The following is a 24,257-nucleotide window of genomic DNA, read 5'->3' on the forward strand; positions in this document are numbered from 1 at the left end:
AACAATTCGTTTAAATGATTTAAAAGTGCTCAACTGTTTTAATGATCCAGCAAATATCAAGATTTCTGCAGTAAATCATGCATCCCTTGAATACAGTGGAAATATTCATCACATCTCTTCCATCAAAACTCCAAGATTATCAAGAATATATTTTAATAACCACATGGTACAAAATGCATTCCCTCATGCACTGACCCGATTGGCATCCTCTCCTCAGCTCGTGACTCTTTATTTGCTCTTGGAGGATGATCTGGTGAGTGATGATTGATTTTTAGATAATGCATGAGAGAGCTGCTATTAACGCTCCAAAATAGTTATATTGCGTGACAATATTTGCATCCCTTTTAAAACCATAACTTTCATGTTCTTTTAGGTAAAGGAACAACCAGAAAGCTTACCAACATTTAGAAACCTCAAGCAACTGAAATTGGTTGTCCATGGGCCTGAAAAAAGTAGCAAGGACAATGAACTCGTGTGGGTTCTAAAGTTTCTCAAGGCAACACCTCTTCTGCAAGAACTTGCGATAAAGGTCAGTGACTAGATTGTTTCAAGTCTGTTGCAAATGATTTCTGTTGTCAATTCTTTTGGTGTTGTGGGATTCTCTCAATACTAATCTCTCATCTCATTCTACCAAATTGAATGCACAAATTTTTGCAGGCAAGGTGGGGACCGCAGTTCTACGAGGGCCAACCGGAGATAAGGAACATTGATTCTGGATTTTTGCATGATTAGTTGAAAAGAGTTACTATCAACATGGTTCAAGGTAACTAGTAAGAGGTAGAGCTTGCCATCTGAGTTCTGATAATGGTGACGAAGCTGGACAAGATGGTAATCGATCCATTTGGGAAACTCTATTATGATGGTAAGTGGAGTTGGACCAATGACGATGCTTCAGATTCACCTTGGGTTGAAAAACGTCGCCCTTTTGTCTGTCAACAGCTAAAGGAAGTGAAGACTGATGCTCAAGTTATAATTCTATGAAGAAATGCTTCTACTTAGGCCATTTGTCTGTGACATGCATAGCATAAGTTGATAGAATGCTGCAGATTGATTTGATTGATCATAAGTCAATCTATAAGTAGAATGAAAAGAAGAAAGCCAAACTGAACTAATATATATATATATATATATATATATCACCATCTGCAAAATGCTCTGGATAGTACTATGATACAAAACTTTTTCTTGTTCCTATTGCTTTCTTTCTGCCAATGAAAAATTAGATGGCAAGAATGCAGGAGGACAATGATTTTGTTTGTATGTAGACTACTGTTTCAGTTCCGAAACACTGCAGGGTTTTATCAAGTGGATCAATGCTTGTGAGTCAGAATGAGAGTCATTCCCCCTATTAAACGATCCCGTGTTGAGACTTATAGAAAATCACGATTATCAGATGTATTTAAGAATGATTGTGTAGTATTGGCAGGACCAAATAGCAACTCCAAGCAGAAGGCAGGGCCACATATCGATCTTCCTTTCTTCCCCATTTTATCCAAATCCGGCACAGTGAGCTGTAGGGATTCAAAATACCAACACAAGATGAAATCATATTTCTAATTTTACATGCGGGACTATAGTAAAGTGCTGCAAAGAGAAAGAAGTTGAGACCTGTAGCAAGCTGTTCCTGATGAAAGCTGTGTTAAAGCAAGCATAGAAGAGACGCCCTCCATTCATTTTTTGATAAAATATGACACGTATGTCTCCAGTTACCTTTCCAAGCAAATATGATGCATTCTCAGATTGTATATTAAACAATGGACAGGCTCACAAACTTAGAAACAAACATAACATCATTGGAAAAGTGAACTTTCAAATAAGTTTTGATCTTCAAATTCTATTTCATAATTCCTTCCCCACAAAGTTTACTGTGAACCATCCACAATAGATTGTTTTCTTCTTTAGTTTCCTTCTTAAATGTCACAATATATGAAAACTGCAAGAACCAATCCCTTACCTGCACAGGCTTATCAAAGTAATATTCAAGACAGGCCTTCTGGTATAGGATGGAACTTTCTGTATCCATTTGAACTACAACATGAGGCTCTTCTTGTTCTGATTTCTTGTCTGCCCCATCACCTTCAATGAAAGAGAGATAATATCGAGGACTGCTTGTTCTCTGATATCCTTTCTTAATCTGTTTGCAGGAGCTCCTAGCAACTTCTAGTGATGGACGATAAATCTGACCGGAAATCTGTTAACACATGGTTCAAAAGCTTCTTGTCAGTAGACATAAAAGAAAAAACAGATAACATGGCTAAGAAAGGACATTTTCATTGATCAATGCTAAAAGGTTATAACTGATTGGCTCAATAGTGGTGACTAGCTAACCACATTATAGTACATTGTGATTTGTAACTGGTCATAGAACTTGAACTTTCTTTTTTTTGGTCAGAGGTCATAGAACTTGATAAGTATCCAATTGTTATTAGAATTTCACAAACTTTAAAGGAAATGATAAATTTTGTAACCATTGATCAAGAGCTGAAGCAAACCATAGCATGCAGATTCAAGGTAATGAGAACATGCAAAAATGGCATACCTCTTGCAGCTCCAAGACCACAAAGAAGATTTTGTCAATGTTAACTGTGTCATAAAATCGGATTCTTCGCAGTTCTCTGCTACATGGAGGAGGTAAATTCACAGAGGGAGGTCCATCATCAACTTCAGGATGAAAAGAAAGACAATGTGACCAGTATCCTACATAACGGCGTTGGCTTGGTATTGAGACCTGTTCGAGTAGATATGAACCACAATGTGCTTGTTAGTGTAAACATGATCATCAGAGAGTGATAAATTGGCAGCAAGGAATTGCACATCCTTTTCTTCCAAGAATTCTCAACGGGAAGAAACGCGTAGACTCTAATTCTGTCACTAAAGATGAGAAGGGATGCTTTCTAATTTGGTAATTATTGTACATACAGATTATGTTATACTAGCATTCTGTCAGAAATTGTTTGTATTATACCTAATATGACTTACTCCTTCATTATTTATGGTCCGCCTTTGAGCATACAATTCAAGAGCTTCCTCTGCTGAGATCCCACAGTAGACTAGGTAGGCACATACCATTAAGCCTGTTCGACCTTTGCCTGCCTGCAGCAAAATCGTATTGATCAAAAAACACAAACATTATGATTAATATTAAACAACAACAGATCAATTAGGGTTAAGGACATTTAAATTTTGAAACTACGAATACATATAAATATGACACTTGAACAAAGTTAACAAAACCTCTTAAGAAATTAGATATGTTCTGGCTTACTATATATCCGTACCATGCAGTGTATAACAGCAATGTTCTTTGGATTGTGCGATAGCCATGAATCCACATTTTCACAGAAGAGCTTCATCATGTCAAGAGGTGGAACATGATTGTCATCAAAAGGAAACCACTCCACGCGACCATAAAAATGAGACGGATCATAATTTTCTTCAATACAAAGGTTATAGATCTGCAAAAACATCCCACACACACAGAAAGATAAACATTTAACAAGAAAAATTCTCAATTTTTATACTGGAACCAAAACTACAGAAACAAATTAAGAGGGCATTTATTGTATTAAAAGTGCAGTACCTTATAATGATCTGCGTGTCTCATATCGAGCACAGACTTGACCTGCCAGAGTGGATTACGATACATTGCCCGCATTCGTTCTGCAGGGAATGACATTGCCAATATGCGATCCGTGATGTAGGTCATGTCAAGATCATAACCAGCAACAAGCATTCGCCTCCGTTGCTTCGACACCAAGTTACGGATGTAAAAGCTTTTACTCAGACAATTGATCAGTTTGTGTTGTATGGTCAGGCTTTCCATCTTCCCAGGCACTTGCCTTGAAAACTTCAACCCCATTTTTACTTGTGAGTACTATGCTACGTGACCAAATCACCATTCATCAGCAACCACCGAAAGAATTACCAATCTTGCTTAAACACACACACACACACACACACACACACACACACAAAATAAGTACCTGCAGAGCTGAACATGAAGCTTGTGATGAATTGGGTTGAAGGGTCTTCAAGTGCTGAAGCAAATTCTAGGGCAAAAAAATGAAAAACCCCCAAAAATGAAAGATTGGGGGAAGAAACCCTAGGATGAGCTTTTGGGAAAGGAAAAAGAAAATGTAGGGGTCAAGGTGGCTGGGATGCGATGATGACCTCCATTTTTCGTTGGTTGAGAAAGGGAGAGAGAGATAGGGGCAGAGAGAAGCTGACTGGGGTTGGAAAGTTGAGCTAAATTTGGAGTGGAAATGGGGGCTGGGTTTCTCAGCCCCAAATTTAGAACAAAATTGTTGTGCTAAAATGAAATTTGGAGCAAAATTGGGCGAGAACTTAGGGCAATGTGTATGTATCGGGACATAAAGGAGGCTCTTTTGATTATGACCGTTGGGATTGGCGGGAATTTTGGGCGCTGGGGACTCTTCTGGCCTAACTGAAATTCTTAGGCTCTGTTTGGCTGGGATTTGATAACGGCTACTAGTTTCTGAACCTAGTAAGGTTGAGCTTACATTTGTTTTGGCAGATTATCCCCACCAAAAAAGAAAACAGAAGGAGAAAACGAAATCTCGAATGAGGAAAAATATTTGTATATGACCATAAGTAAGTAACGACTTGCAATTGGAGGAATAGTGTCCCATAAAATTTTAAATGTTTCATTTAAAATCTGTACAATTTTTCCATTTTTTTTTTCACACAAATATGCATTTTTTGTATATTACTAACATTATATTGGCGCTAGTTGGTCAATTGGTCAATGCATTGTACTCGTTCCATGCCCGCATAATCTTGAGTCGTTTGTAAATAATAAGTCATTAAATTGAAGCAATTTCACAATGAAATGGAAAGTAAAGAAAATTAGGGGTGAATCGCTATGACCGTGACAATGAAACTTGGATAATGCTAGACTTACCACATTTTTATATGCATTGTATCTACCTCTCTAATAGAAGTGGAGCTCATCAATATAATGAGATCTACTTCATTAGAGAGGAGTATACAATGTGGTACAAAAATGTAGTAAGCCTAGTATTTTCCATGAAACTCCGTAGTTTTTTGTGGGACCAAAGAGGAAAGTTGCTGTGTCATTTTTTTTTCTCTCAATCTCCAAAAGAGCTAAAGAACATATGATGTTGTTTACCAGTGATGTTTGCCTTGTATTCGCTTACGACACGAGGACATCTTTACCCTTCAGTAAACGACATCCACTTTATTGTTTATGTACTACTCAGCTAAAAGGATAACATGTCGTACAAATACCAAGTTAGTTACACTTGTGAAGCCTGACCGGAGAAGGAAAAAGACGACGGAAAATTAATGTGGATGGGTCCTTGGATAGGAGAAAGACTTTCATAAAATGGGGACAGCACTATTTTGTAATCTGACCAATAATGCTATGACATGTGTGATAATACTTTCACGTGAAATAACATTATTGACTGAATATAGCAAAATAGTATTATCCATGTTGCACTTGCAACTAAGTTTTTATCCTTTGGATAGCCAACTTCATCACAAATTTGTTAACTATTTGAGTTATAAGCCATTATAATAAGAATCTTAAACGAATTGTTTATAGTTTAGAGATGACAGTCATTTCATTCATGATACATCAAACACTACCATTTAAAGATGATATTATTAGAGAAAATTTTTAATTGCATACACTAATGCTACATAGAACCACATTTTCAGACCAATTCTTTAATTGGGGTGTAACTAGAGTAAATGGTCTTGAACACTGTCTGAAAATGTGGTCCAAATAATTTTATTCTTCTACATAAACAAGATTTTTTTTTGCCTAAATAGGGTATTAGCTATATAAAGCTAATTATTCAAGGTGGTCATGTGGCTTAAGTGACATGAACATTGCAGCATACTGCAACAGCCTCTGCTCAGTGCCTCCATTTTGCACCACAGGGATCACAGGACCTCTGTTAGTCCTCAGCCTGTAGCGGCGCCAAGCGAATTGTATGTTCACAGCAGCCCAAGTTCTCCAATTGGAAGAGTAGTATCTTGCTGTTCTTTTGAGCCTCTCATTGGCAAATTTGTATCTGAAATGATCTGTGATGTATCTCAGATCATCTGCATTGAGGCCAAATGCTTCTGTTGATTCAAGGCAAACAAACGTGGCAGATGAGGCTGGCAAGCGGTCTATGAATGGCCGGCGAAGGCACCAGGAGAGCAGCTCATCCCCCAGAAACCCTCCTGGTTCAAGCACATTGGTTCCCACCATGCCTTTGCTTAGGCCTTGGCTACGCTTTATGTGTCCACGCACGATAAATAACATCTTCGGAACAGGGTCTCCTTCTCTAATTATCTGTTTTACTTGGATGTTAATGATGTGATTTGACATGTAAATTGAAAAGGGTAGAAATTGAATCACTATATGCAGATGATGAAGTTGGTACCTTTTCATCTTTAGAGAAAACCAGTGGCCTGACTCGATCACAAATGTTGTCAAGAATAAGATCATCCAAATTGTGGAACAGGGGAACCTGCATATAATCAAATAATACAAGTTATGAATTATGTTCTGTGTGTATCATATAATTGTGAATGAATATGCTACTTCCTGTTACCTTTTTTATGAGGTCTAGGCATAAGTGGCGCTTAATTTCCCTTCGGAGCCCTTCAGGCAAGTCTTTGATCAAGTCCATCTCATCTTCTCCCCCCATTGTAACCCATCTATGCCTTTCATAATGGCGCACTCTTCGTCTCAAACCGGATGGCAGCTGCCTTCGCCTCATCCACCATTCCATGTCTCTGCATCTCAGCTGCATTTTTCTCTTCTTTGCCATAACCGCGTGCAGAAATACCTTTGTTGCACCATTGTCAAGTCCTCATAGTCAGACTTGGCCTTAAAAAATCTTAGCATCCAAAAAGAAAATGTTACGTTATTATTGATATTGCAAGTCACCTGAATGTTCCCAATCAACAAAGTGAAGAGAAGTAAGCCACTGAGCACAATGCATATGCTGAAAATAACTTCTAGCCAGTGACTTGTAGGTTCAAGATCATTGCCAAAGGTGCTGCAATTGATACAGAGAAAAGGGACACAATTAGATATATTGTCCAAGAATTTGAAGCAAAGCAGACCTCCAATTGAAAAGTTTACTTGTTGAACAAGATACCTGAGAGTCATTAGACCCCAAAAGATGGGATAAAGGATCTTAATAGCCAGTGAGTTGCTAGATATGACCGGGAGAGCCCACTGATAGATTCCATAATTGAATGTTCCATTGACATCCAAGCACAATGGGGGCTTTCTCACCACACTTGCTGTTGTGTTGCCTCCACAAGGATTTCCCATCGTGCCTGCCGGTGACAAAAATTGGTAGCAAACTTCCTCTGAGCAAGACAAAGAGAGATTGCAGTTGGCACTCAATTCACAATGTTGCCTTAGGCATGAAGCTACGCGCTGAATAGCGAGCACATACCAGCACCCCCCGGCAACCTGAAAGCATGAAAAGGAGGAGAAATTTTAACCAAGCATCAAGAACTAATAGAGATTTAAGATGAAGAGTGTAATTTGATCATTTTACTTACGTGAGAGGCAATGAAGTAGGCAATGAGATTGAGGCCAAAACCCCACCAAATGGTGCCAAAAATGTAGCCTGTGACCTTCTGCATTCTTCTCATCAAGCAGATGCTGTGGTACACTTTTGGGAGGAATTGGAACAAAAAAATTAAGAGAAGAATGGTCATTATCACCTTAATCTTCTCTTCTCTGATCAATTTTGGAAGTACCAGCCAAAATACAGCCTGCAAGAATAGAGAGAGAGAGAGAGAGAGAGAGAGAGAGAGAGAGAGAGAGAGAGGCGGAGAGAGAGACTATTCAGCCAAAATATTCCAATTTCTCCGCAATTCGGTACCAAGAAAACAAACCTTGTAACTTCTGATCAACAAATTATTTTACAGGAAAGGAAAGGGCAGAAAGGAAGTGGCGAGAGTATATAAACACTTCTGAACCCAAGTCAAAAATTATCAACACCACCAAACCAAAATTGAATTTTATCCATTGATTAATTGATCTCTAATTAAACAGGGGCAATGACTCAAGGGCAATTTGGGAATTAGATAAAAGACATGAGTGTTCGAAGATGACGAAAGGCAAAGACAAAGGTAGAGGCACGGGGGACTCACTCACCTGGGGAACGGGGAGGATAACGAAGGCGTCGAACCAGAAGCCTTTGAGGGACCGCACGTAGTGGGAGGCGATGGCATGTGGGTCCCACACGAGCTTCCCGCACCCGACAACGAGCGACTCCCGCGACACGTACGCCAGCCGGAACTGAAGCCACAGGTGGCAGAGGTGCACGGCGTCCACGCACGTGCGCAGCACCGTGACGATGGCCGCCAGCCCGCCGTCCATGTAGAGGCAGGGGGTCCCTCCCCTGCCGATGGAAAGCGCGTAGAAGAAGAGCGGGTCGACTGCCAGCGCCATCCCACGCGCGAGGAGGAAGGCGCGGTTCCACCTCTGCACGCGCTTGCTGCGGGGGTCGAGGACATGGCCGAAGGGGCCAGCGGGGCGGCCGCGGGAGAGGCCCTTTTTGAGGTCGGAACGGGATTGGATGGGGACTAGGGAAGAGCCGGCGGAGGCCTCCCATTGGAGCTGGTGGGCCCCGTCGCAGCTGGTGGAGTGGAAGACTGGGACCCCAACCTGCGTGCAGGCGTAGCACTCGACGGAGTTGGAGATTGGGGCGTTGATGATGTCTTCGATGTTGTTGAGGTTGCTGCTGTTGTCGGTGTCGTCGGCTCGAGAGCTCTGGCGCCGGAGAGCTCTGGTCCACCTGCATGTACATGCATGTACACGTAAGCAATTCATTAACTAAATTAATTAAGCTATGAAGCAGGTAATTATGTATGGAGGTGTAATTAGTAATTAGTAGATGAACCTGGAGAGGAAGAAGGAGAAGTGGGAGGACATGGCGATGGTGAGGAAGAGAGGGCAACCATGGGAGAGAGGGAAGGTTTGGCTGAGCGAGTTAGTGAGAGATTCAGTGAGTGAGTGAGTGGGGCGTATTTATTTAGTGAGTTTTGAAGGGAAGAGATGAGTTATATAAAAGAGGATATACAGAAGAAGAAGAAGAAGAAGACGAAGACGAAGGAAGAGAACTTCAATTGTGAATTGTGTCAGCTAGCACATGAAGAGGGTTGAGGAAGGGGGAACGTGGTGAACTGGCTTTTCTCACTGTGCATGGGGTCCATGACTGTTCAATCCATATCACCGCCGATATTTCCAGGACCACCACCTTTTTTTTTTTTTTTTTGTTTTGTTTTTTTAAGGTTACACTGTAAAATCATATGAATTTGTAAAGAAAAACAACTGCACTGTTACACTTTACGGTTCATATCGATTTTTCACCAAACTGCATGTCGCATATCAAAGTTAAAAACATCGCTTTGTATTAAAAAATAAAACGAAAAATACTTGCCTTAAAAGTAAAAACTCGTACTTTACTTTTCTGTCAATTAGAGTTTGATGTGTGTAGAGATTATCTTTTTGTACTTTTTATAAATTATTTTTGCATATGTGTCAGGATATGATTTGCAAAAAGTATGAATACTTCCTTCCAAAGAAGAAGGGAAGCAAGTGTCCAATTAAAATTCAAAGCATCCCAAATTTTGAAATAATCAACTATAGTGACCTTGTTAGTCTCACTCGTGAAATTAATAAGCATCATTTTCACTTTCTGGTTATAGATTTTCTGTACTAATACATTCATGGGAGTTTGCATTTTTATAATATATGGATAATGCATGGACCCTTACAATTTTGTTTGTAACAATCTTGAGGTCGAATGAATTAAGACAAGTTTTCAATTGGATTGAATTCGTGAAAGTTTACAAATTACAAAACCATTTTTAGTTTTGTTAAAATTCAACAATTTTCGATTACTTTTAATCGACCTAACTCCCTTCTCTTCTTAACCGGCTACAAAGATTTGGATTAAATTAAGAACTTGTTCTTTTAAATGTTCAAGATTTAAGAACTTGTTATATAGTTTATTTGTTGATTTAAGGCCCAATGAAAGAGGATATTGACTTGCATATCAATAGTCTCAGATTCGAACCCTTATAATACCTTGGTAGTGTATGCGTGTGAGAAATCTCATTATCCTTGATAATTTAGACTATAACTTGTATTCTTAAAATAAATAAAAAAAGAAGCAAATTGTCTAGGGTTTATTAAGAAAAATTCGTACATACAGCGTATTCAGGGGCATATGCCCTATAGGCGATGTGATTTAACTGGAAGATGATAGCACAATCATTGAGTTGAAAGTCGGTCTTAGTAATTCCCTTATCCTTATGCATCATTGATGGTATTAATATACCCCAAAAAATAAATATAAAATATAAACAATAATTCAATTTGGTGATGGATGATTGGCCGGGGCGGGGGAATCACCACCACACCCTCTCATCAGATCTCTCGTGTTATCTCACCCTCCTGTTGGGTTTGATCTGATCAATTATTTCCCTCTTTGTATGGCTAAGGAAAATAGATAAATATTTACAAGAAAAATAAATTTAACGAGAATCATTTGTTTCATATTTTAAAGTGCCAGAAACTTCACAATCAGGTTTGTACGCTCCAAGATTTCTTTTTCTTTTTCAGACTTTTTCCCACACAATTCTATAAAAAGGTATCGTGCATTGGCGTCTCTCGTCTCTAACTAATTATACACAAACGAACCAAAAGGGAGGGGGCTTGTCCTTTCTAGGAATATTAAATCAGACCCAACACTAATCACAATCATTAGATTGTATTAAGATATTGTGTGTGAATGAATGCAAAGAAAGGGATCAAATCAAAAGGGTTGTGATCCAAGCATAGGTTTTCACATTGATATCATGCTTTTGGTAATTCAAGTGTCGTAATCACAATCATATTGTATATGTCACGTTAATTAGAACGATGCAAATCGAACCTAAGATCTGATATTGTATCATAAAGTTAACGAGTTAAAGCGAACGAGACTGTGTTGCGAATGTTATATCTACTTTGGTTATTATATATAATTTGGATTATTTTTATTTGCTGTTCTTTCACAAATCACTGACCTGATCACATAAACAAGGTGACAAAATTAGCAATATCATCTCAATCTTTCATTGTTTAAAGCTGATTAACCTTACTGATTACTTTGCAATGTTTTTGTTTTTCTGCATCCATCCAAAAAATTATCTGTTTCTTTACTCTTACGTACGTTTTTCTTTTCTCGCCGATAATAATCTTGTTAATTAACTAAATTGAACGTTGACAATATTGAAACCATAATCCAATAAAAACTTAGTGTGAAAGCTCTCAAAGCTTTTGACAAAAAAAGAAGCTCTCAAAGCTTGCGAACGAGAGTGCTTTCTTCTTCCCCCAACCCTTTCCTCTGTGTGCATGCAAAACATATAGCTTGTGTACTGTGAGCTCTCTCCCTAGTTGCTTGCGAGTGGAAGCTTCTCATACGAAGCCAAAACGCAGGTGTCAAACTATATGGTTTTCATTAACTGCAAACAACAAGCAACATTTTGGGATTGTGTTTTCATTTTTATAAATCACATCCAAGCTTTAAAAAAATCTACACCCTTCGAGAATCTTTTGTCAGTGTCTGAAAGTGAAATGAAAAGAGCAAAATGCAAAGAATGGATAGATGCATACCATTCGATAATCTTGTTAATTAATGAATACCCTCCTGCACATAAGTATTTTTGAAACTATTGATGTCTTTGTCACATTGTTGCTAGTTAAAAGCAAAACGTGATGCACGGCTGTGCCCTGTAGAAGTTGAAACTAAAATAAAGGTATCACGAAAAGTTATCAATAATTAGTTCCCAACAAAAGGGCAATTAAACTTAACAATTTGTTTGGTCGGTATGGTATAGATAAGTTGATCAAACTCTTTGGTCTCAAATTATGTGGACAAAAGTTCGAAACCCCCAAAAAAAAAATATTTTTGCATAAACCACCCAAATTGTTTGTATTTAAATAAAAGAAGAATTGTTTAGTAATTGGATAATCTATATGATAAAAACTTGCATGTATGCATCCCGAGGGTTCAAGTAATTGGGTAATTTCGGATAAAAAAGTTTCACAGCTAAAGTAGAGAATTATTGTACTGGGTTTCCTTTTTAGAAAAGCATCGTTCAAATCAAAATGTGACCACTGCCTATTGTAGAACCATAAATTAATCTCGTGGGCTCGCTTGGTACAAATGGTTGTAGAAGTCTGTCTCCCCTTCCAGTCTAAATTTGACACCATCAACCTTCCCAAGTGTGGCCACAACAAATTTGGGGCACGTCCCATGTTAGACATACAATTATTGACTGGAGACAAAGAAAACAAAAATTCAAAATGATTGAGCTAACAAAAGCATATAAACAAGAAAACCCTAGTTTTGGGGTCCCACAGAGTTTGGATTCAAACTAGGGTAAAGAAAACAATGGAGACAAGAAACACCCAACATCAATAGTGATCTGTATTTCATCAATAATTGAAAAGACCATAGCGTAGGTGGCACCATCTAATCTAATCTAATCTAATCCGTAGTCAAATACAATATTTTCCGTACTGATGAGATGCCGTACCAATCTTTTTCCCAAGAGAAAAAAAAAAGGGAAAGGAAAAAAAATGAATTTGTGTGGTGTTTTATTAGGGTTTGGCAGTCTGGCTAGGCAGCAAATTGGAGATGTGAGAAAAAGAGGGAAATGGAATCTTCCTAGAAGTTGGAAGAACTTGTCCTTTACCCTTCTGTCACCATCAGTTACTCTCTGCCCAGCAATAACTTTGGGTCCTTGGTTTTCATATTTGATCTGCCTTTTTTTTTGCCCACCACTCCGAAAACTTGGTTTGTTTAGTTTTTGTTTCTGAAATTAGAACGTGAAAAACGTAGTAGTCTTCTGTACTACTTTTGTGCCCTTTTCTTCAAAAGAATTACATATTCAATCGAATCCAACCGAACTAAACTGAACATAGACTCATTGGTACTTATAATAAATATAGAGGCCAGAAACCCGTAACCAAACTTTTATGCAGCTTGAATCTAGTGAAATCAAAAGAGAATTGTAAAAACCGAAGGAGAGAGAGAGTAATATTAATTCAGTCCCATGAACTCTCTGTGTATGGAGTAATTTTTCGATGTTACACTAACCATGTATCCTAAAAAGTAATGCAATAAGTTGAAGAATAATTTCACATGTCATATATATATTAGATGGTATACCAATCACGTCGTATATTGTATACCCGAAACATATAAAAACTTCTCTTGTGCATGGCATTACAGATTCGTACGTTTTCATGGCCTATTTTTTTTTGTGTGAGTGGAAGGTTCCTTAAAATAAAACTTGCAATAAATTGTATGCAACAACAAATGACCGACAAACTAGGAGCCAAAACTAGGGCAGCCTACTCTAAACACCAAAGGAAAATGAAGTAGGGTCCAATTCTCCTGTTCGTCATGGGATCCGCATGAGTACTTATCCCTTTTACTAGTGTACTAAGTACTTCACAACCAACATTTTCTATACTTGTAGTCGTCAAATAATTAATAAATTTTTTCCAAAATTAGAGCAATATTATATTCCAAGATTCTCTCATCATGATTAGTCTTTATCTTCGTTCGACTTCATTATTTTTCCAAGAAACATAATATTTATGTCATTAACTTAATAATAAACAAACTCCATTTATTTTCCTCTACTTGTCAAAGCTTGAAGAATTATTACATGTGTAGATATGTAGGGAATACAGGTGCCTAATATTTTATCAACTGATGGGAATCTCACATGTGAAGAGTAGGACCTCCCCTTTTTAGGTAATTATTATTAATTCTGATGTAAAGCTAGGATGGATTTGAAGGCAAAAGAACCAGCAGTACAAATTAACTTTTGTTCCTCATGGATCGATCACGTTATTCAAGGCAAAACGTGGTGCACGGTGTGGCTAGTAAAACAAGTAGCTGAAACGTAATACAACGATTTACTATAGAAGTTTACATCTTAAAACATATATATGTGACGGGTTAGGTCAGTTGTTTAATGCAGTGTGTCTGCTCCTTTATCTGAATTCGATCTCCCTTCCTGTACATATAAATAAAATGGAACTATATATACAATGATTCAACAAGCCGCAGGAGCCTTAGCTTAGGGTACCTCTTGAGAGAGAATAATACTCCATCTAGGTTTAATTCTCCTTGTGCCTACCAAATAGCGAGCAAAATAATAAATTGGAGACTTACGTTGGGGAGGTGGAGAACAATCGTTGAAAGCTATTACAGGTAGCGTTAACATATGTATTGCATTATTCTTCTTCAATTTCTCTCATGTCATGCGTATAAATAGTTCAGAGTTCCACGTGCTCATAAATGCATCGAGGAGGGCCACAAATTCATGGTCTTGCAACCAGTTTGTGCCACTTGACGCATAACTTTTTGTGAATCAACGGCTGTCATCAATCTAAGAGTCTAAGACCATGATCATGATCGGGCTGAACAAGAAGAATCAGCATCTGCATCGAAGCAATTGGGAACAAAGCCCGGGACCAGCATCAAGATCCTTTGCATATACAAAATCTCAGACCTGGCTTTCAAAGTCCCCCAGTGGCCAACTGGCCTTTATTTTCCAAAACCATCATCATCAAATAATCAACTGGTCTTAAAATTATTTATCCTGCCCTATCAAAATTACTATACCTTATTACCCAAGAAAGAAAATTACAACATCCCTCTGATGAGGCGGCACGACTATAAGTGACACGGCTTGACTCTTTACAAGTAAGAAGTCATTCTTCCTTACAACCAATCACAATCTAACACATATGTAAAACTAACTCATTAGAATTACAAAATGATACACACCTATCCGAATATAATTTATCTGCAAAGAGAAATGACTCATAGTTTGCATGAAAGAAAAAATTATTATAATAAGAACTTCACAAGACACACAAGGATATGGGTCTCATCCTCAATGATTAATTCACAGACCAAAAGGCTTATTTATTAGCAACACAACAACATTCTTTGCATTGTATCTGGGTCCCACTCATTTTTGGAGTTTTGCAGGTGAAGGCAAAACATTTAGGCATCCATTCTGATCAATCAATGCTCAAGTAATAGAAAAGGACATCCGAGCTAGGGTTACTTGCGTCGCGTGGGACCTCTAAATTACCGCAAGATATAATTTTCCATTATTATAATAAATCCCCATCTAATATAAATTCCACAATATTAATGCGGTAGGACCACCTACCTAAGAGATAGATTCTTCAATAAGTATTTTATGTTAAGGATTAATTACATACTTTTAATTTTGACCGTTGAGTTACATTCATTAAATGTGTTGGTAGTCTCTTACATGCAATCCAACAATTGAAATTAGAAGTACGTAAACTTAAAGATTTATTGGAGAATGTCCCTGTATATAGCAATCAAGACATTTATTTATTTATTTGATCACAAAACCTAACAAGTACCCAACACTTGGTATCTAATATGTTACTTTCAAATATCTAATTGAATCATATTTCCGTTAGCTAGGGTAGGGCTCATATTTCTGTTAGCTAGTGTGGCAAGTTATGTGTGGACGTGGTCGAATCTCAACCATCCGAAGTACAAAGCCAAATTGCAAGATGATAACAAAAACCAAGTGACCCACTCCATATATTGGCCTTATCTTGTTGATGAAGAAGGAAGGATACCGAATTTTCAGTTAAGATAAGGCATATTTTCATGCCATATGATATGAGTACCAAATTAAAATAACCTACACATACAGCTAGCATATGTAATTATACGAGGCATGCAAGGACACAATAATGCAATTAAGGTAAAGATCAAGTGGACTCTTGTGAACCATCAATTCGGGCCATCGACAAGCAAATCTTATTTTTATGTGTCCATATGTACTTACTTCGACAGAAAATGTTATGTTGGGCCTTAAACCGAAAACTTTTACCTACATTAATTAACTATAAACCGAACTTGTTAATTAATCATTATCACAAAAGTGTCCTTAGTTGTATAGCTGTGATTCAAGGAAGTATAGGTATATAAGTGCCTTAATGGGAGTTTACGGTTTGATTGGAATGCGATCACAAGGACATCAAGACCTCACACAGGCCGGAAGCTTTTATAATGAGAAGTTTTAGAGTGAGGAGCTTATTTGAAGGGTTCAATCACACCATCAAACCATTTAAAATGTTTAAGTCAATTCATTTCCTCACATTTGTTGATAGTGAAATTGAACCCCCTCAAATAAGCTATTCACTATAAACTACTCATTATAGCCTTTCAGCACACAGGCCTGATTGATTAAAATGGGGTACAAATTAGAAGCCTGAAAGTGAGTCTCCAAAGCTGGCCCAAGTACATCAATCTCTAAGTTCTATAACCCATGGGCTACTATAGAACTCAATAGTACTTTCTTTTCTGATGATAAAAATACCAACTGATAGAAGCGATATTAGAAAGGGAGGAATCGAAACAAGACCTCCGATGGGCCAGTAAATAGAGTTATTGCAAAATTGCAACTGTTTAGTAATAGGCAACATACCCAGTTTTGTGTATGGGTAATGTAATCCAAATTATATAAATACAATATAAAGAGTAGTATATCCACCAAAATTGCCAGGTTTTGGGCTAAATCTAATAGATGGGCTAGGCTATCTTGAGCCCAACTGAAGAGTAACCAAAACGCAGCGTTTAGCAAATTTTTAATGGTCCAGACTCCAGAAGACCGACGTCGACGCGACGTCGTTGTCATCTAGCTTAATCACAGCCACTTGGACCATACATATATACATACAGACTTGGAATGGTGACCCACGCCGCTCCATCGGTTACATATTGAGTTCCGGAACCCGAAAAAGGAGAAAGTATCACAAAAACTCAATTTTCATTTCTCTTCACACTTCACAGCTCCGAGAAAGAGCCAGAGAGAGATTGAGGGTTCTCTCAACTCTCCCCATCTCTCTCACTTGAAACTTGCTTCCAAAGCGCTCCCTACCATCAGTAAGATCTTCATCTACTTCTGTTTTTATTCGTTTGATTCTTTCACTTTTGTTTTAGATCTCTGGGTTAGTTTTACAGACCTGCGGCTCAAAATTTCAGAGAAGGGTTTGGTTTTTTTATTCTAAAGTTTGGATCTTTTTTCGAAGTTTATATGAATGATCGATTGTTTGATTGTCTAATTGGGTCTCGGGGTTTTAAATCACTGTTTTGAGGTGCCGTAATTTTGTATTTCTTTGGCTGAATCATTTTGCATTTGCGTGTGTGGCTTGCCTGGTGCATATTCAGCGAACTTGAACTCAATAGGTGTAATTGGTAGATGCGTCAATGATCTCAAAATAGAAAACGAGATCAGTTTAATTCCAAGTGCAGTGGAAAAAATATAGTTTTCTGCCAAATTTACTGTGTATTCTTCTTCTTCTTCAGTTCTGAGTTTTAGAAATGCGTGATGTTGGCTGACATTATTGGCTATAAGACACCTTCAATGCCCCAGTAAATCTTCATCACACTTGCTTTGAGATACTGCTGCAATAACCTTTTCTAGTGGTGATGTGTTAGTGAGACGGTTGGTTGTGGTCAATATGTGGAATTTTGCATCCAGCTGCATAGCTGGAAGTGTTGGATTGAAAAATGATTCTCTAAGGCCAACACAAGCTGCTTCTGAATGTTCTGATGATGAGGGTTCTTCTGTTGTTGGGAGAGAGGAAGGACTAGAGTGCCCCATATGCTGGGAGTCCTTCAACATTGTCGAAAATGTGCCCTACGTTTTATGGTGTGGCCATACCCTCTGTAAAAATTGCATTCTGGGACTGCAATGGGCTGTTGTGAAATTCCCCACTTTACCAATTCAGCTTCCTCTTTTTATCTCATGCCCATGGTGCAATCTCTTGTCCTTCCGGCTGGTTTACAGGGGAAATCTCAAATTCCCTCGCAAGAACTACTTTCTTCTTTGGATGGTTGAGAGCATGAATGGTGATAGGGTTAAGTCTCATTCTACCTTCTCTGGTGATAATCACCCTGTCTGGCCGGCAAATGGAAATGCATCCGTGGGAAGTCAAGTGAGCCACACTCACCACAGGAGGGTACACCATATTCGCCATATCGAGCCATTGGGTCAGAATCATGCCCTTGTCAATAATTACCTTAGTGTGGAGCGATTGCATTCTTCCCTTCGGAAGTCGCTGTTTTTCTTCGTTCATTTGACAGCAAAGTTTCCACTGGTTGTGATATTTCTTCTGATCATCTTATATGTAATACCTGCCTGTGCAGCTATATTGGCTTTGTACATACTTATCACGGTTGTGTTTGCTCTCCCATCGTTTCTTCTTCTGTACTTCGCATATCCAAGTTTGGATTGGCTTGTCAGGGAAATCATCACCTGAGGTGCTATTGGCTTGCTTTGTTTACAAGCACTGTGAATATAAGTTTGCTTCTACATGATGGTGCCTCCAATCCGTATTTCTAGTATGCAATTTGACGACGTACCAGTTTCCATGATGCAATGTTATTTTTCTACCAAAGCTGCTTGATCTCAGCACAACCCTTCTCTGATATTGTCAGAATCATTTCAGCTCTTGTAGACGTTCACTTGGGCATGTTAGTTTCTCAAATTTTGGTTCAGGAAGATTAGATGCAATGCAAGTATCACATCTTCCAGCAGAGGATTGCTTCATGCATATGCAATGCTCTCTTGCTAGAATACAGAATACTTAGGACATACAGGGTGTTTGTATGAAGACTTGTGTTTAATAATATGTTTTTATAGTTCTATTACTTTTGTGCTGCGTAGTTCTAGTATGATGGTGGTGGATTTTGAACGAAATTGTTTATTATGGTTATTTCATTAAAAAGGAATATTGGTTGTACATATTTCTGACACTGAGAGGATGAGTCTCTCTCTTCTTCGATATAATCTGCAATTCTGCAATGTGAATAACCCAAGGCAATGGATGACAGAGAACTCATTCTTCCCATGCTTTTTCTGTTTCAATAATTGCTATCTAAATTAGCCAAGGCAAGGTTTATAGGTATATAATCCTTCCTGCCTCCATTTCGACCAAGAGAAAAAATGCAAATCAAATTTGTATGTATGGATTTCGACCTTGTTAAATTTTGTATGAATTTCACTCTTTGATCTTAAAGGCTTTTTATATTCGCTCTCAAATAAGTAATCTGGAGCCAACAGAAAACTACCATTGATTGTTTGACTTAATTTGTGGTGACAAGAAAAGGTTGGCCAAAAGCGTCTTCTTCTTTCCCCACCATCCACAATTAATCTAAAATATACAGAAAATCCATGTCAGGCAATCCGACTAGATCATCCACGTGTCAAAAGCATAACCTGGCATTGCAACCTATGATTGTGTTATGTACCACACCTCTCTGAGTGGTTTGGTTGTTTGTGACGAAGTATTAAGAGAGTTTGGAAGAAATAATGGCAGCCATTGCCGTTGCTTCACCAAAATGCGCCATTTTGCAGAACCCAATCTCTCTCAGAGAACCAAGTTGGAATCCTTTTGGTGGGTCCTTGAAGGGTCTTTGTTTACAATTGAAACCCAGAAACAAGAACAAAGAAGATGCCATCAATTTGGTGGTTGCTTCAACAAACTCCACCAACTCAGCAAACACCAGTAGAAGCAGAGGTGGTGGCCGCTTTTACATCAACTTCACCGGGTTTCCTTTTCCTCTGGGTCCGTTTCTCAATAGAAGCACCACTAGGACTGAGGTCAGCTCATTTTTTTCTTTACCTTCTTCTTGACTCTGTTACCTTAGTGATCATTGTAATGCTTTTTGGTCTGAACTTTTATTCCTATGAATATATCTGTACTTGTTTTCAGCTGAGACTTGCTTAAAATTTGGTAATTTTGGCTTATGGCTTGACAAATTTCTTTCTTTATTCTCACATTTGATTCCTGGTCCTCTGGTGTTCTCAATTTTCATGTCTTTTTTGTCACTCTTTAGTAGAAGCCAGGTTTATTACAGCTTATCAGATTTTAATCAATGAAGAGAGAAACTTTCACAGTTGATTGCTCAAGGATGGCCTTATAGCTTTTCATACTTGATGTGCAAATTGCTGTAATTGATGGGTTGCTTTATTGACTTAAAAGTGTAACCTTAAGTGCTTGGTTGGTATTTCATTGAGTGTACAAAGGTATGATCTTTGATTGCAGAGCAGATATTTGTTCTGGATGATCAGAGTAGTTGTATTATTGTAGCGTTTACAATAACTTTTCCTCTCTTTTCCGCATTTGTTTTAGGCTGTGAAGGGCTGCATATGGTTATTTGAACAAGAGCAAGCATTAGGCTTCAGCAGTGTGTCAACAAACATTAGAATGACAGTCATCAAACTTAAATCTGGAGGACTGTGGGTTCATGCCCCCATTGCTCCAACCAAGGAGTGTATTCAGGTTATATCTTGCTTGCAGAATCGTCTCCCATATGTTTTTTGTTCTCAACTCTGCGTAATTCTGCATATCCGGTGCTTTTGCTAACCAACTATACTCTTCTTATGAGCTTTTGTGTCTCTTGGCAGCTTCTGAAAGAGTTGGGAGCTCCCGTAGAATACATAGTTCTACCTACCTTTGCTTATGAGCACAAAATTTTTGTTGGTCCATTTTCTAGAGAGTTCCCTCGAGCTCAGGTATGGGTGGCACCAAGGCAATGGAGTTGGCCTTTGAATCTGCCACTGGAGTTTTTTGGGATCTTTCGTGCTAAAACCTTAAAAGATGATGATTTGTCCACCCCATGGGCTTATGAGATTAAGCAGAAGGTTCTAAGTTCACCAGAAGTTGGTAATACAAATTGCAACAGTGCTATCTAAGACTTTGTTTTTATAGAATTATTGGGCAAACTCATTTTCTTGTGAATTTTCAGGAATTGGGCCATATGTGGAGGTAGCTTTCTATCATAAGCCTTCCAGAACTCTACTGGTAACGGATGCGGTAATTTTTGTGCCAAGACAGCCACCTGATTGTATTAGCAAAGAATCCTTGTTAGCATCTGCAAAGAATGGTTTGGCTGTAAAACTTCTTAGTAAAGGAAAAGAAGTACCTCAAGAACCAGTAGTCGACAACAAGGTGAACCGTCAAAAAGGTTGAATCTTCACTCCCCTTTCCAATTCAAAATTCTATTCTTGAGTGAATGTTACTAAAATGATAATCCAATATGAGGGTTATCATGTATGTTTTTTTAAAAGAAAAAAAATATTGAATAAAAACGAATTTTTGGTGTAGGATGGGAAAGAATGGTTCTTCAAATTCTGTTTCTCGGTCCATCGAATCTGTTGGAACCTAATACTAGCTTTGCTCAGATGTCACAAAAGCTGATTGTTTCACCAATTGTAAAGACTCTGGTCTTCAGCAAAGTCCCTGAAAAGGTAGTTGAACCATTCTGATACAAATTTCTTTGCTGGATCTTGTACATCTTATATTCAATTTGGCTCGTCTTCTGGTATGCAAACTAATTAGTGAAATCACCAAATATAGCATGCCTGATGAGGGCACAAAGGTGTGGTTAAATGATATCTTTATTTCTTTGTCCGTGTGTGTATGTGTGTTGTTTTTGTGTGAAATAATCAAATCAACACTCTGCGCTTGTATACTATGGGCGATGTGCATTCACCAAAAAAATATGACAAGAAACTATAGTAAGTACATGAAATTCAGTATTATGGCTATTTGTGTCCCAAAAAAATGACTTTGCATTTTAATAATTCAGGTCAGGGATTGGGTTGATGGGATTGCACGGGAGTGGAGGTTCAAGAGAATAATCCCCGCTCATTTTGCTGCACCAATCAATGCAAGCAGGTCTGATTTGTTAGCTGCATTTGCATTTCTGGATGACCTTTTGGATGAACGCTATGTCACTCGGCCTTCACTCTCTCTTCTCTTCACATCACTTATGGGAAAGGCCACCAGCTACTTCCCTCCCGACGACATGAAGACTTTATCATCGCTTGATAAGTTTTTGGTCTCGGTGGGAGCTGTGAAGAAGACTGTCTCAGGCCGGAAACGATGACATAACATAGCATGCAAATGTGCCAGTCGAGGTTTCACCTGTTCAATTTACATACTCCTCTGTACTTAGGCTACAAAGGTTCTTTGGCCAAACAAAAAAGGTAAAATGGTGCTGAGACTCACCATGGTTTTGTTATTTAACATCTTAAAATTGTACTTGATCACCTATAGTAGAAGATGCATGATATAATAGTACAGAAGTAAAGGTGCAATGGAAAGTATCATATTGTGGTGTTTTGTTGGAAAATTAAATTATTCTCTTTAAGCCTGGTCCTCTTGTTATTCAATGGTTGTAGAAACAAAGCAAAGAATAAACAATAAAGGTGGTTGCCGGGAGCCCTACACCAGGTCATTAAGAAAACATGTCAAAAACCAGAACAAACCAAAACTTTGCTTCAGGTTACATTTACTTACAACACCATCAAAGATATGTCCCATGGAAAGAGCCTAGAGAAGGCATGTCCCTCATCTGCCCTGCACAAATTTGCAGTTAATTTGGATTTCATTAGGGCAATACTGAAATTTGGGCACAATTAGATACGAAATTCATTCTCTTTGCTCACTGACTACTACCTATTAGAGATAGATGACTGGTAGGTGGCCATACATGACTTGGTTATCTTGTCAGTTGTCATGGGATTCAAGTAGGCAAAAGCTTCAAGGAAAGTTAGCAGGATATACAACCAATTGTTTCAAGAGAAGGTGGAAATTTTGTCCTGCAATGGATGACGTAAGGATCAATTGATACGACTGAAAGATACTAATCAATTCTTGAGCATAAAAAATCTAGCTTTTCGTTGGAAGGTCAACTCCCCAACTAAGTTCTGCTACCAACTACATTTAAGTTTTCGGAGCTTGATTATCAGCTGTCAAAGTAGGTTTCGCATAAAATATTTAATATTATATGAGATGAAAAGAAGAAAAGTTCTTATGGCTTTTGCTGGCCCAGCAATCAGTAAAGAAATGGCTTTTTATATATTTTTTTTATAATAGCACTGTAGGAGCAAGCACGTCTAGATCTCAACTGGTAAAGAAGTCTGAAGATAGATAGATAGATAGAGAGAGAGAGGGAGAGAGAGAATCCAAGGTGGCCTTTCCTAATTCTTTATTGTCCCTTTGCTCTTTTTATGCTTTATCTTTGGCCACAACTTTTTCAAAGCTTTGGGGCATGCCTCCATGAACTGATGCAACCCACCCACCTTCTTTGCTTTTCTTTCTCCATGATGATGTTGTACTAAAATGATTAAGGGGCATAACTTTCACCCCAAAAGGAAGCTAAACATCAACTTGGCCGCCCTCCAAGTTTGTGTGACGCTCTACATGAAACTTTAAGATGCACATTTCTCTATGGCGGGGAACCTAAAGACGGATATTGAAAAAAATTCGTTCCCGTTTAGCATGCGTGGATGATTGTGAATCGTCAATAGAATGGATCTTGTAAGGACTCCTTAAACATGCACTACTAAACAATCATTCTTTGGCACTATAATTTTTTATGGACTCAACAAGTGCAGCTAGATTTATACTATAATAACTAATGGTAATGAAATTGTTAATGATCGACTAATCAAAATTACTTATGCAGCTGTTGTATTTTAAAATTGTCACCCTCGATAACAATCATGTACGCACACCTGGTTACGGGAAGATGAAATTGAAAACATCATTGTCTGACACGATCTAACCTAGGTGTGATTAAAAAGTTGGTCACACCCATTTGTTAGCAATTAAATAGTCAAATATAAATAAATAAAAGCACCGACCCCTTTTGTTTTGTTTTGTTTTGTTTTGAAGCAGATGCTCTATAAAATAGAAGAAGCATTTAACCGCCGTTCTATTAGTTGTTTAAAGGTTAAGTCTAGGAAAAATAATAATCCAAAGATCCTTTGCTTACTACACAATATAATCTCTCTTAATATAAAAATTGATAATTTTTTAAGACAATATAAATATTGATATTATAATTATATTTATGTTATATCACTTCTTTTTTTATATAAATAAACACTGATATTATATTGCAGAAACAATATTTTTGCAATATTTATTTCTTATAACAAGGTGGCCCCTGACCCCATGATAAGTCTTTATGACTATAACAAATAAAAAAATAAATTTATATTTATAAATATAGAAAAAGTATGAGTACGTGTAGGAATATTCCAGAACTTTGATTTAATCGCACCTAACTTGATAAAACAAATAGAAATATGTAATTTTGAAATAT

General features: G+C 37.9%; 4 protein-coding genes across 5 annotated transcripts; 2 read left to right on the forward strand and 2 right to left on the reverse strand.

The window, feature by feature from the left end:
* Positions 1 to 965: 965 nt before the first annotated feature.
* On the reverse strand, positions 966 to 4,492 carry PTEN1 (Calcium/lipid-binding (CaLB) phosphatase). 2 transcript variants are annotated; one of them, XM_008232613.3, is made up of 8 exons: positions 3,984 to 4,492; positions 3,581 to 3,874; positions 3,279 to 3,455; positions 2,980 to 3,093; positions 2,540 to 2,728; positions 1,955 to 2,191; positions 1,609 to 1,710; positions 966 to 1,511 (listed from the first exon to the last, which is right to left on the reverse strand). In XM_008232613.3, the coding sequence occupies exons 2-8, from the start codon at positions 3,857 to 3,859 to the stop codon at positions 1,371 to 1,373; spliced, it is 1,239 nt and encodes a 412-aa protein (XP_008230835.1). In that variant the 5' UTR covers positions 3,860 to 3,874; positions 3,984 to 4,492; the 3' UTR covers positions 966 to 1,370. The 2 variants fall into 2 exon arrangements, with proteins under 2 accessions (XP_008230835.1, XP_008230834.1); XM_008232612.3 differs by having other exon boundaries at positions 3,581 to 3,879; positions 3,984 to 4,491.
* Positions 4,493 to 5,628: 1,136 nt separating this feature from the next.
* Positions 5,629 to 9,240, reverse strand: DND1 (Cyclic nucleotide-regulated ion channel family protein). The gene is made up of 8 exons (XM_008232614.3): positions 8,907 to 9,240; positions 8,159 to 8,801; positions 7,558 to 7,773; positions 7,143 to 7,465; positions 6,929 to 7,040; positions 6,591 to 6,827; positions 6,420 to 6,506; positions 5,629 to 6,328 (listed from the first exon to the last, which is right to left on the reverse strand). Exons 1-8 carry the CDS (start codon positions 8,936 to 8,938, stop codon positions 5,840 to 5,842), a joined length of 2,139 nt encoding a protein of 712 aa, XP_008230836.3. The 5' UTR covers positions 8,939 to 9,240; the 3' UTR covers positions 5,629 to 5,839.
* Positions 9,241 to 17,451: 8,211 nt separating this feature from the next.
* Positions 17,452 to 18,882, forward strand: LOC103330072 (RING/U-box superfamily protein). Its single transcript, XM_008232615.2, has one exon. The coding sequence runs from the start codon at positions 17,597 to 17,599 to the stop codon at positions 18,395 to 18,397; it is 801 nt and encodes a 266-aa protein (XP_008230837.1). The 5' UTR covers positions 17,452 to 17,596; the 3' UTR covers positions 18,398 to 18,882.
* Positions 18,883 to 19,395: 513 nt separating this feature from the next.
* On the forward strand, positions 19,396 to 22,295 carry LOC103330073 (lysine-tRNA ligase). The gene is made up of 6 exons (XM_008232616.2): positions 19,396 to 19,740; positions 20,273 to 20,422; positions 20,548 to 20,806; positions 20,889 to 21,107; positions 21,248 to 21,390; positions 21,732 to 22,295. Exons 1-6 carry the CDS (start codon positions 19,450 to 19,452, stop codon positions 22,029 to 22,031), a joined length of 1,362 nt encoding a protein of 453 aa, XP_008230838.2. The 5' UTR covers positions 19,396 to 19,449; the 3' UTR covers positions 22,032 to 22,295.
* The last annotated feature ends 1,962 nt before the right edge of the window (positions 22,296 to 24,257 follow it).

This window comes from Prunus mume, linkage group LG4, assembly GCF_029339155.1.
Source record: "Prunus mume cultivar Tortuosa linkage group LG4, ASM2933915v1, whole genome shotgun sequence".
In the NCBI taxonomy this organism is placed as follows: Eukaryota; Viridiplantae; Streptophyta; class Magnoliopsida; order Rosales; family Rosaceae; genus Prunus; species Prunus mume.

Bases quoted from the DNA above. Each gene is read 5' to 3' on its own strand.
- PTEN1 (XM_008232613.3), bottom strand. From the start codon at position 3,859: ATGGGGTTGAAGTTTTCAAGGCAAGTGCCTGGGAAGATGGAAAGCCTG. The intron at 1,711-1,954 runs GTAAGGGATTGG...TTGCTTGGAAAG, and splicing joins ACTTTGATAAGCCTGTGCAG to GTAACTGGAGACATACGTGT. The intron at 1,512-1,608 runs GTCTCAACTTCT...GAATCCCTACAG, and splicing joins TCAGGAACAGCTTGCTACAG to CTCACTGTGCCGGATTTGGA.
- DND1 (XM_008232614.3), bottom strand. From the start codon at position 8,938: ATGTCCTCCCACTTCTCCTTCTTCCTCTCCAG. The intron at 7,041-7,142 runs GTATCTTGTTCA...TATCAATTGCAG, and splicing joins TGGGGTCTAATGACTCTCAG to CACCTTTGGCAATGATCTTG. The intron at 6,329-6,419 runs GTACCAACTTCA...CAAGTAAAACAG, and splicing joins TTTTCTCTAAAGATGAAAAG to ATAATTAGAGAAGGAGACCC.
- LOC103330072 (XM_008232615.2), top strand. From the start codon at position 17,597: ATGTGGAATTTTGCATCCAGCTGCATAGCTGGAAGTGTTGGATTGAAA.
- LOC103330073 (XM_008232616.2), top strand. From the start codon at position 19,450: ATGGCAGCCATTGCCGTTGCTTCACCAAAATGCGCCATTTTGCAGAAC. The intron at 20,807-20,888 runs GTAATACAAATT...GTGAATTTTCAG, and splicing joins TCTAAGTTCACCAGAAGTTG to GAATTGGGCCATATGTGGAG. The intron at 21,391-21,731 runs GTAGTTGAACCA...TTAATAATTCAG, and splicing joins TCAGCAAAGTCCCTGAAAAG to GTCAGGGATTGGGTTGATGG.